The sequence below is a fragment of the Orcinus orca genome, chromosome 2, assembly GCF_937001465.1.
Source record: "Orcinus orca chromosome 2, mOrcOrc1.1, whole genome shotgun sequence".
NCBI lineage: Eukaryota > Metazoa > Chordata > Mammalia > Artiodactyla > Delphinidae > Orcinus > Orcinus orca.
In genome coordinates this window covers 189440558-189452719 of record NC_064560.1, presented here as the reverse complement: position 1 = coordinate 189452719, position 12162 = coordinate 189440558, and the positions used below count along the sequence as shown (strand labels likewise).

The 12162-nt window shown below is 49.3% G+C and overlaps 1 protein-coding gene across 2 annotated transcripts in view; it reads left to right on the top strand.

The window, feature by feature from the left end:
* The window catches only part of FBLN5 (fibulin 5), an 88750-nt gene that overhangs the window by 61994 nt on the left and 14594 nt on the right, over positions 1-12162 (top strand). For both annotated transcript variants that reach the window (XM_033418883.2, XM_033418878.2), the window contains 3 exons: positions 1692-1814; positions 4700-4816; positions 8387-8506. In XM_033418883.2, the coding sequence (XP_033274774.1) occupies positions 1692-1814; positions 4700-4816; positions 8387-8506 (360 nt within the window). The remainder of the gene's footprint in view (positions 1-1691; positions 1815-4699; positions 4817-8386; positions 8507-12162) is intronic.

The following is a 12162-nucleotide window of genomic DNA, read 5'->3' as shown; positions in this document are numbered from 1 at the left end:
GCTGCGCGTCGTCACGTGTCAGGGTGGAGCAGAGGCTGCTGCCGCCCTGGAAGCGGGTTCTTGGAGGTGGTCCATGTTTTGCGGGCTGGTCATTGAGGGTGGGATGGGAACGGACCAGCGTCATTGGTGTTGACCAGTGATGCAGATGGTGGTGGATTGTGGTGGTGTCGCTTGGAGCCTGGAGACCATCGCTTACCTGGCTGAACGTTTCACTGGACCAGCTGTGCTTGCCTCCTGAGTGCACACCTGTGCTACCCAAGGAGCTTACACTTTCGAATCCTAGGTGCCCCCCAGCCCCACCACAGTCTGCCATCTGTGATGTCAAGAGGCAGACAATTTTCCAGGTGGGGCAGGAAAAGGTAGCAAAAGCTCAGCCCTCTCTCCTCTGCTTGACCTGCCTGGGCCTCGCAGTGTGACTCTGTCACTCCTGCACAGAGGGGGTTGGGAGGCAGCAGGTGGGGAAGCCTGGACTTGGCTCTGGCCTTGGTGATACAGCATCTTCAGCACCGTTTTCCCATCTGTAAGTGGGGGTCACCAGCTCACCGCATGGAGCGACTGTGAGAAAAAATGAGGAGTCGGGCGCACTGCGCAGGCTCAGTGAAGTGCAGTTTTAAAGTTATTTCCGACGGCACGATGGTCCGTTCTGGAGAGGCGGGGAGATGGGGTAGATGAGTAAACCCTGCCTGTAGTGAGGAGGGGGCAAAAGGCAGGAGCCCTAAAGTGCAGGCAGGTGAGGGCAGGAGTGATGAGGAGAGGTGGGGCCTGGCCAGGCGGATCCAGGGCGCTGGGTGAATCCCTTCATAGCCAAAGGTCTAGGGGGTCTTGTCCTTTAGGTCAAAGTAAGAGCGTGGTGTCAGGAGGACCGCTTATAGTGTTGAGCACTCTTTCTAGAGTGCAGTGTGGGGAGAAAGGGAAGAAGGATTCGTTTCAGGTGAAACAGTTCTGAGTGCTGTGTACAACAGATGAGACATGTGGCCATGAAAACAACTTGGTCTCTGTGCTCTGAGCTCCCAGTTAAGGAAACGGGACCGACTGGCTTGGACATAAGTACCTGCACACTGGCAGACAGATGGGGACGCAGCAGCTTGGAGAAACCCAATGTAAGCAGAGGGCAGCAAGAGATGAGCCCTCGGAGCTCTGGCGTGGAAGGAAGACTGGAGGGCTCTGGGAAGCTTCATGAAGGAACAGGAGCTCTACGTTGAAAGATTTTGGGGCATGGATGTAATCAAGTGACTTGACTACAAGATTCCGCTGGCGAGGGACGTTTCTTCTTCTTCTGTTATGGTCTCAGTGGTGTTTATCATAGCTCTGTGCACACGGCAGGTACACAACAGACCGGTTTAATACGTGAATGGGTGAGCCTAATACAAAATGCGCTTCTAAACCAAGTAATGGTTGAACTTGCTTTCAGAGAATGATGGGCTAGGACGGCAGGAAAGTGCTTAAGGATGTGTGTTCTCTTTTTGGCCATTTCCCTTGTGGATTTCCAGGGAGCAGATTAGCTCTACCCCCTCCGAAAAAGTCAGGGTCTCCTAGTGGTACCTGTTAGGGAGGTGCTTCCGTCTCCTTGGATATAACCCAGGGACATTATCAACTGCCTCCCAGCCAGACAAGCAAGCAGCTGGCACCTCTAGTGGCTGCAGGGCTTTAAACATGTAAGTGACATTCTTTGGAATATGTCTGTGTTACAGATGTGGACGAGTGTGCAACGGATTCCCACCAGTGCAACCCTACCCAGATTTGCATCAACACAGAAGGAGGGTACACCTGCTCCTGCACTGACGGCTATTGGCTGCTCGAAGGCCAGTGCTTAGGTAACAGCTCTATGGGCTACACAGAAACTCTTGAGAGTTAATGCTTGTGTCGGGTATAGTGAAATGTGGGCATGGCTGGTGGTCTAAGGGCAGCGGGCTTTTCTTTGGGGGTGGGGGAGGCAGAAGGCTGTTGAGCTTACGCGTAGTCCCACCCTTTAAAATCAGTTACCACCGTCACCGCATCACTGCATGTCGTCATCAGAGTTTTTGAACGTACTTTTTAAGGGTTCATGTTTGATTCTACCTAGACCTTCTTTCTGCCTTTAGGAAGTTGATAACCAAGGCAGGAAGTGATAGGGGTGAGGGTTGTTCTGTCCCAATTAGAAATCATACCAAGAGAAGGGAATTCTTGCTTAGTCACAGAAATGTCCCAAGTCTCAAATGTGATCAGTGGATTCTGGTCTAATATCATCTCCTCCTAATACCCCATCACAGCCCCTACCCCATGCCCACCCCACTAGCTGTGGTCTTTTTTTAAGGAGTCAGTCAGCACCAATTGAGAATTTTGTCCCTTGCGGTTGGCATCGGCTATATGATCTCTCTGTTTATTTTTACTGGAGGGCTGTTTTCCTTTCTTCTCCTTTAGTTTTTGGTTTAGCCAAGTGAATGAATTCATAGCAATCTCTGGCTGTCACTTCAGTTTCTCTTTGTAGGGTGAGATTTCTTTGCTGTTTTCTTGGAAAAGCCCTACTAGTTTAAATCCTCTACGACACTATTCTGTCTCCCGGAAGTCAGTCCTGGAGGAGCTGAGAAACAAATCCAAACAACATCATGGAAACAAACAAACAACAAGGTTCTTCTTTCCAGGTCTTTCTTGATTGAGACTGAGCTGAGGTCTCCTCTAGAGCCCTGTCCAGAGCACCCTGGGGTCTGACAAGCCAGCCTAGGCTTGACTCGGTTCCCCTTTCCAGGCACCAAAGAGCTGGCTGCACACGGGCATGTGTAAATATGATGATTGCTTTGCATATTAACCAACCTCAGCTATTATGGAAAATTTGATGCCACTGATTTGAACATAAGCAGACCCGTGTGAGTTACTTGTATGGGAAGAGTCAGTATGTAGAATTTCAGAGCTGGAAGGGGTGTTAGATGTTATGTCATCCAACTTCTATAGAGTTGGAAACTGAGACTCAAAGAAGAGCAACGTGTTGGACAAAGTTAGAGTGAGTTGGTCTAAAATCTGTCTCCTGTTTCTCAGTCCAGTTTTTTCCACCACAAGAAGGTGCTAGAGAGAACCAGGTGACCAGGACATACAGGCCAGATTTCAGAGACCTTGGGGCCAGGAAAGCTCTCCCCATCTGAGTGGGGGCAGTAATTGGGACATTCCTCTACCGGGGGTGGGGGGGGGGGGGTTGTTCTCTTCCACAGAGCATGAAGTTTTGGGAGGGATGCTCCTGGAGGCCTGACGTGGTGCCGCATGCATGGCCTGCTTACACTTTACATCCAAAGTGAAGAGCTTTCCTCAGTATGGGCTAAACTCATGCCTTCTCTCAGCCAAACTCTTCTTTCTCTTTCAAAATGCAAATTCCATAGCCGTCCACCCCCCACTCTCTGCGACTTTGGAGGCATTGCTTTTGCAGAAAAATAAGGCGCTGGGAATCGCCTTTCTTCCAAGGTACCCCTAGGCAGAAGATGCCCTCTTTTCCCCCTGCTGCCTCCCTGGCTTGGGGACGTGCCCAACTGCACCCACGTAGGAGGTCAGGATCAGCAACTGCACAAGTCAATGTGCTTTATAAGCAGAAGCTGCAGGGCATTTGGTGGGCAGTGGGGTGAGCCAGGTTAGAAGTAGCTGCAACTCAGAGATGAAACAGAATGACAAGGGCAGGGCATGGTTCCTGAGGAAGGCTGAACAATGAGTAAGGTGGAGATGGGGTCCTTTTTGGCAGTAGGTGGTAGAAACCAGGCACAGAGACAAGTTCTGAGCTGGCCTTCGGAGCCCTTGGTGGACCCTGGTTCCAAAGGAAGTGGTGTACCAGAGGGGGAACATTTAGGGGGAGGTGAGGATGAAATAAGGACCAGTTATAGCTATAGTCAGGTGAGACTCGGTCCCCACCTGGAGGCTTCATTCGAAACACCCTATCCTGCAGGAGTGAATTCTCCAGCTGTCAGCCCGTCAGCCCATCAGCTTGGGGTATTAAGAAGTGCTTTCCCAATGACGTCAGCCTCCCTGTTGACTGGTACATGTCAGCCTGGTTCTGCTAAAAGGAACCATTCACCCACATAGCTGCTTGCTCAGGAAAGGCCAATCATGGCTTGCAAGGGTGTGTTTCTCCAGAGTTTTATGTCCACTCTGCTACAAGGAGGAGATCCAAGGCCAACTCTGGCATCCTTGTGTTCCCGGATTCGTAGGTCTCAAGACCACAGCGCTACCCAGCTTGACCTGGCCTACACTCACTCTTGTTCCTGACAGCTGGACATATTCATCATTAGTGGAGCTGGCAAAGAGCCGACAGGAGCCAGGCTATGGATACCCCTTACACTTTAAGCCAACTTGTCCCTTTCCAGGGCAATGACACGTTTAAGTAGGATCTTAGGGTGACTCTTGGTGTTGGATAAACCTTAGCGTTAAATCTTAGATTTGCTTAAAATCTTAGAGGCCATCTTGACCAATGTTCCACTCTAAGCAGAAATTTCTTCTACAACTTTCAATATAGGTTCAGGTGTTCATAGCACTGAGATGGGTCAGGGAGGATGGTAGAGAGATCGAGCCCGGAACCCAGAGGGTGTCACCATCCCTGACACTTCGTAGGTGCTGTTGTTGTGTTCGTTCCGCTGTGCTTCCCCTTGTGATGCTGATCCAGAAGAGACAGGCAGTAAGGATGCTGGGGTGGCATCGGTGATTGAGAAGAAAACATATCTTACCTGGCTTGCAATTCTGTTTCCAGACATTGATGAATGTCGCTACGGCTACTGCCAGCAGCTGTGTGCGAATGTTCCTGGATCTTATTCCTGTACGTGCAACCCTGGTTTCACCCTCAACGAGGATGGAAGGTCTTGCCAAGGTATGTGATGTGAATGACAACTCGAACACAATGTGAAACCCTAGATGCTGTCTTCTTCAGAGTCTGACAGTTTATGTTGGTGGGAAACACTGTTGTTAAAGTGTATTTCCACTCATTGTCCCTGCCTGCCCATCCCATTGTTTACGGAAACCTGAGATCCTAACTGAGGTTATGCGAAACATGTCAGAGTGTCCTCTGAGTACTGCTGAAATTAGAACCACAGTCATCCACCAGCTGGGAGCTTATGATTTCATGGATTTGCTTCTCTCTGTGTATCTGCTATCCACAAGTAGCCTTGCCAGCTTTTTTGGCCAACCTGGAATGTTCTCACATGTCCTATAGCCTGAGTTCAATTCCTGAGGCCCAAAGAGAGATGAGGCAAGAGGGCTTCTGATGCTGGATGAATTGTGAAATACTCAGGTACACCCTATGCGGGGTTTTCACGGGCGACTTTGATGCCTCTCCGTACAGTTTCCCCTCACCCGTGTTAGGAGGGCCTGTTATTTAGCAGAGCGTCCGGAGGTGGTGGTCACCTCCCCTACAACCCAGCATTCCCCGCAGTAACAGAATGAAAGAAACAAAGGCATTTTCTGACTTTCACATGATCGCTTCAAATACTGATAAGTAAGAAAAACAAGTTCCAGGCCTATTGCCTCCATCTGAAGGCTTCTTCTGCTCAGGAAGTGAGTGGGGGACTTAAGACCCAAGAATTAGTGCAAGTCCTGTCTGGCCTCAAGCTCCCCGCCCCCAGCCCGCTGCCCAGGCCTCCAGGCCCTGGCAGCTGCCCCATCCAGGGTGGAGGCAGCGCCGAGACTCAGAATGAGGTCTTTGTTTGGAGCCTGTCACCAGGTTTTGCAGGATCCATTTCCTTGTCACACCACTCGAGGTCTGGCTGGCAGGCTCCTGGCCAGCTACTTGGAGATTATGTCTCCATTAGTTTAATCGTATCGAAATCATTGGGTAAACAGGAAGGCATCAGCCTTAAAGAGCTGGATCCTGGATTCTTTCTCAGTCTCTCTTCCAAAGTTGGTTCTGCTGCTTGTTCCAAGAAGTCTCGACTGCGTTCCTCTCGCCGGGAGAACTCATTTTCTTTTGAGAGCAGAGCCTGGGCTGGGAGGTTGAGGGAGCTGATAGAGCAGGGAGCAGGCGCCTGGCTCCTTTGCTGCTGTGATAAGCGGCTCAGAGCAGATGCAGGCTTCTCTGTGCCAGGGCTGGATGCTCGAGTTGCCAGCCCAGGTTGTCCCCCAGCGTCCACTAAGGAACAGCCACGCACAGAAGAGCCAAAAGGCCCGTGTGTCCTTCAGGGACCGGCCTTTGACGAGGAACAGTGAACATACCTCTCAGTGCCAAGTCCAGCAGTGTGATTAAGCAGCAGGCACGGCATCCAGGCCTGGACACTGGGCACTTGGCCACTGGGATATTGCATCAGCAGGGCCCGCGGCAACACAGGATGTTACATACTCTGGCGAGCTTTTGTATTCCTAACACATCAAGCAAGGAAGAGTGCTTTGCCCTCCCTCTTCAAAGCATTGTCACGTTTGTTCATTTCACTGAACTCCAACAATAACCTTATGAGGTAGGCAGGGCAGATGAGGAAATCGAGGATCAGAAAGGTTAAGCAGCTTGGCCAGAGTCACACAGCTCTGAGATGAGTGTAGAACCAAGGATCCAGCTTTCCTTTCCAGCAGGTCAGAGTGGGATGCGGTCTTCTCCCAAAGGACTCCAAAGGGCATTTGGGCACGTGTGCAGGCCAGGGCTGGCAGGAGAGGGCAGCCAGGGCCCCAGGGGGCAGAAGCGCAAGCAGCTGAGAGCTGTGAGAGGGTGGGCCGTAAGCTCATTCACCTTGCATGGCCAGCATCCGGCCGGAAGCCGAGGACTGCAGCCCTTAATGCTCATTAGTGCTGTTCTGCCTGAACTTGCACTCGACAGCCTGGCACCACGACATTTTCCTGGCCTTCTGGGTGGACAGCCTCTAGACTCCCATTGGGCACCAGTGGAGACTGGTATCTCACTGGACCCTCCATGCATGGCCATCTGTTTTTTCTTTCCCCTCTGAAAGTTTCAAAGATGCCAGGAAGCAGGAGCTGTGTGGGCATGGGATTGCCCTCTTCTGTAAGAAAAACTTCTCAAGCCACTTACCTTTTAGCTCTGAAAGCCCTCAAATCTCTGTTAAGAGTCTCCAGAGGTTAACCTGGACTTTGAAGGGGATAGAAATTCTCTCAGCTGGAACTTTGGTCATTGCCCTATGGAGCGTGGCAGCAGGACGGGGGAGCTCAGAACGGGTCAGCTGATGCCGTTGTACACAGGGGCTCCCTCCTTCCCTCCCCCTTCTCCGAGCTGTGCGGAATGAATCTTGGGTATTGTGGAAAGACCCCTGACTTATGTCCCAGTTTCGACTGTGCCCTTGTTAGCTTGGGGACTTGGGCACATCTCTCAACCTCAAAACAGAGGTAAACATCTTTGTTGACATATAATTGACGTAAAATGAACTGCACTATTAAAGGTACATGATTTCATGCACTTTGACTTATGTATACCCCCACGAAACTATCACCACCTCAAGATAATGAATATTCCATCACTCCTTAAAGTTTCCTTGTGCGCCTTTTTGGTCTTCTCCTTATTCTACTGAACTTGTAACATGGGGTGATGGTCCTGAAACAGGGCTGTAAGTACCCTGTGAGTGTGAGATCCTTTTGTAATAATCAGCGACATTATTTCTGTCTAACTGTCTTAGTCAGCTCAGGCTGCCATGACAAAATACCATAAACTGGGTGGCTGAAACAACAGAAATTTATTTTCTCACGGGGGGAGGCTGAAAGTCCAAGGTTAAGGTGCCAGCAAGGTTGGGTGTTTGTGAGGCTTCTCTTCCTGGCTTGTAGGTGGCCGCCTTCTCCCTATGTCTCACATGGCAGAAAGAACAAGAGCAAGCTCTCTGGTGCTTCTTTTTTATAAGGGCACTAATCCCATCATGAGGGCCCCACCCTATGAGTTCATTTAACCTAAATTACCTCCTAAAGGCCCCATCTCCAAATATCATCACATTTGGGGGTGAGGGTTTCAGCATATGAATTTTGGAGGGGACACAAATTCAGTCCACAGCAATAATGAATAGAGTTATTGTTTAAATTGTCATGATTATTTACCTCTTTACCTGAAACTTCAAAGTCAGTGGAGGTGAGGGAAGAGCTAATTGGAGATGAATTCAATTGGTGATGGGAAAGAGCAGATGTTGCCTAGAAATTCCCATTGGTGAGCCTTGGAGAGTGGACTTCCTAGGAGGTGGTGTATACGTGTACATGTGTATACATGTATATGATATGTATACATGCCATTTCCACCCTTCCCAGCTTGCAACCCCAGAAGGGATGTATGAATGGAAGCCCTGGTTCTTCAGTGAACACCTTGGGGTCTGAGCTCTCCATCTGATTGGTCCTAGATGGAGACCCTTGGTGCCTGTGGATCTGGTCTCCTAGTGGTAGTAATTTTGTTGCTGGTGCATTTTACTGCCTGGTTAGTACAAATGTTCTGTTGTGGGAATGGTCAGTGATGTGCTTTGGTTTTCCACAGACGTGAACGAGTGTGCAACTGAGAACCCCTGCGTGCAAACCTGCGTCAACACCTATGGCTCTTTCATCTGCCGCTGCGACCCGGGATATGAACTTGAGGATGATGGAGTTCATTGCAGTGGTAATGGGCTTGGCATTAGAGATTTCCACCTGTACTAGGGGCACAGGGGCGGGGGCTTTCTTCACAGGTGTTTCCTCTCATTTCCCAGACACATCTCCAGTTTGGGACATTTTCCAGTGCAGTGGGTCACAACCACACAAAACAGAGATGAGTCACTTCCCGAAAGGTGGAGTGCAGTCCCCTGTCCTTGTCATTTGACCCTTAGTGCAAAAATCAGTGGAGCTACTTTTTAGGGTCTGACATGACGTTGAAGAGCAAAAGGAGTTGCCTAATATTGCATGTTGGGTTGAGTTATCTGTCCTCACCCGGCCCTGAGTCAAGTCTTGGGGATAGAGCAGATAGTACTAATAGAATCATAGCAGGAATAAGAGCAAGTCTCACAGGGTAGGGTTGGGAGGGGGAGTGTTGAATGAATGAGACTGTGCATGTAAACTATTAAAATCTCTACAATCAGTGCCTAGCTCCAGGCCTGGCACACTGCGAGCATGCAATAACTTGTTTGCAAATCAACTAATGAATGGTTGGATGTTGAATGAGTAAAATCTTAATTTGTTGTGAAAACATAGATGGCTCAGTTGACCTCTCGCAAGTTCCTTCCAAGCCCAAGAAGCTATGACTCTGCCCAAGCTAGCGTATGGACACTATTATAACTTCCTTAGAAACATGTAAACTCTTGTAAGCTCCTTGAGAATAGAGACAGCATCTTACTCATACTTGTCCCTGTAGCATCCTGCACAGAGCCATATACAGCTCATCTTTTGCTTAATGTTTCCTTCTTTTCTTTCTTGCCCTATTTTTTTGTAAATGTTGAATTAAACTCTATTCCATCCACTTTTAGCATCATCAGCAATTGCAAACGAGCACAGTACAAATTAATGATGCTTCCCTGTATTTTTCACAATGAGTGGGCCATACCCGAGGGTGTGAAAATCTTTTTGTCCTCCAGAGTGGAAAGTTTCCTAATCCTGGGTTTCATGAATGGGGCTTGTGTAATAGCTTCACTTAGGACTGGCGTGTTCTAGGGACAGAATTCTCTGAAACAAATGAACACTTCTCCCCAGGGCCAGGAAAGCCAGAGCTGCAAGTAGGCAGTTACAGAGAGCCTTAGATCGATTAAATGTCAGTCCCAGAAACAGCCATAAAATACCCTCAGTCATGAAAAGCTACTTTCTTCCTAGATTTCACCGCCCGCCCCCTTCCTCCTGCCATGGCACTCCTTTGGGGAATCTGGGCCAAGGAACTAAAAGGTGGAAAGTTTAGCATTATGAGATGGGAATATTTGTTTTTGGAGAATTGTCTGCCCATCCACAGATGGTTATTGGGCGCCTGCGCAGGAGGTATGGGAGAGCGACTGTGGAGTCAGACAGAGCCAAGTTCAAAGTCTGGTTCTCCTGTTTAGTACTTTCCCTGGCCAAGTCACTTCCTGAGCCTCAGTTTCCCCATTTGTTACAAAACAAACCAACAAACAAACACCTTCACAGGGTGCTCATAAAGATTAAATGAGCTGTAGTAACTAAGTGTCATTATGTGTTAACTTACTTCCTCTAAGTGTAGGTGTAAGGGACTTTACGCTTTTCAAGAAGCCATCCGTGGTGGTTTGGCAAAGATTTTCAGTTGACTCACTTTAACCAAAATGGCCATCTTCTGCACGTTCACCACGATGCCCACTTTCTTGTCCACTGCGGGCTTTAGGGCTGGCCCAGGAGTAGGCAGGGATGTTTTCAGGGAGTTTGCTGTCTGTCCCCTCCTGCTTACTGCCTTTCTGTGCTGCTTGTTTCGCCCCCAGGAACTGTTACCTTCACTGTGTTATCCCAGCTGGTGGGGCCCCTCCGTGCAGCCCCAGACCCTTCCTAGCCGTGTCCCTTAGAGATTTGCTAAGTGAGCTGACCCTGGAAACCATGGTGGGTTCTCATGTGATTGCGTGAAAATGGCCTCATGTGGGCTCTCTGCCAGAACCAGCCTTGTATTTCAGCTTTTGTATTTCAAGTGGAGGATGGAGCCACAGCCCTTAGTAAAGTCTGGGGATTTTGACCGAGATAAACTGAGCGGGTCTGTTAGGTGGAGGTGGGTGCTACCCTCTCCACCTGCACTGGGGCTAGCCCCGCTCAGGGGATTTCCCGACCCTAGGACTCCCCAGATCCACCAGTTTCAAGTCCTGAGCATGACTTACATTTAGGGAGACATTATGGCGCTGTGCTGACGAGTGTAGGATCTGGAGGGCCGCTGGCTGGGTTCAAATCCCAGCTTTCCTGCTTACTCAGTATCAGGAAATTTAGTTAAGTTACCTAAGTTCTGTGAGTCTCCATTTTCTCTCTGTAAGGTGTGGTTAGTAATCGCACCTCCTTCTAGGGCCGAGGTGAGGATTAAATAAAATGAGGCATGTAAGCATCTAAGCCAGGGCTTGGTACGCAGCGAGCTCTCAGGAAATGACAGCTTTTACCACTGCTTCTACTAAAGGTATGAATGGAATCTACAAGTTTAAGGGAAATAAGCAGGACACTCTGTTATGTTGTCTGGGGCCAAGACCAGACTCTCTGAGGCTCCCGGGGAGCTGGAGGCGGGCAGGACAGAGCAGATCTGACTCACTGAGTGTGAGTTTGTTTTTTTTTTAACATCTTTATTGGAGTATAATTGCTTTACAGTGTTGTGTTAGTTTCTGCTTTATAACATAGTGAATCAGCTATACATATATCCCCATATCTCTTCCCTCTTGCGTCTCCCTCCCACCCTCCCTATCATTTAAATTTTCAAATCAGCCTCCCAATTCTGCTGGCTCATAACCTGTCGCCCAAAGGCCCCTGGGAGAAAAGGGAAGGAGTTTTTCCCTCTCGAATGTGAGAGACGTCAGGCATGTAACACCTGGAATTATCATATGGTGGAGAAGGAGCCTCACGTGCGCTGACACCCTCTCTGGGTGATTCCAGAGAGCAATCCGAGGACACATCACATGGGGAAAACAGAGAAAGCAAGTTTTCGGGAAACAACAAATGAAAGAAAAACATGTTTTCTTTGGCGTACTTATCGCATGAGGCTCAAATGGGGGCTCTGTTGCCAAACGCTGTGTGTGATGAAGAGTTGGCTTTTCTGGAACGCCTGCTTCTGCATCAGCGGCCACAGTGTAAAAGTTCTATGGCTCCCCCTTCACGTCCCCACCTCTGCGGCTGGAGAGTTGGCCCAGCGCCAGGTCCCACGTCCCAGGGATCACCTGAGGCAGGAGGGCCACCCCATGCCACTGCAGTTTTCTCTTTCAAGGAGGTTTTTGGGCACAATGAAGTTGTTTTTGTTCGTTTGGTTTTTTTTTTTGTTTTTTTTTTAATGTAATTTTTTCTTTTTTTTAAACCCCACATTTGTTTATTTATTTATTTTTGCCTGTGTTCAGTCTTGGTTTCTGTGCGAGGGCTTTCGATAGTTGTGGCAAGTGGGGGCCACTCTTCATCGCGGTGCATGGTCCTCTCACTACCCCGGCCTCTCTTGTTGGGGAGCACAGGCTCCAGACACGCAGGCTCAGCAGTTGTGGCACACGGGCCTAGTTGTTCCACGGCATGTGGGATCTTCCCAGACCAGGGCTTGAACCCGTGTCCCCTGCATTGGCAGGCAGATTCTCAACCACTGCGCCACCAGGGAAGCCCTGTTTGCTTTTTCTAAAAGACTTTTTT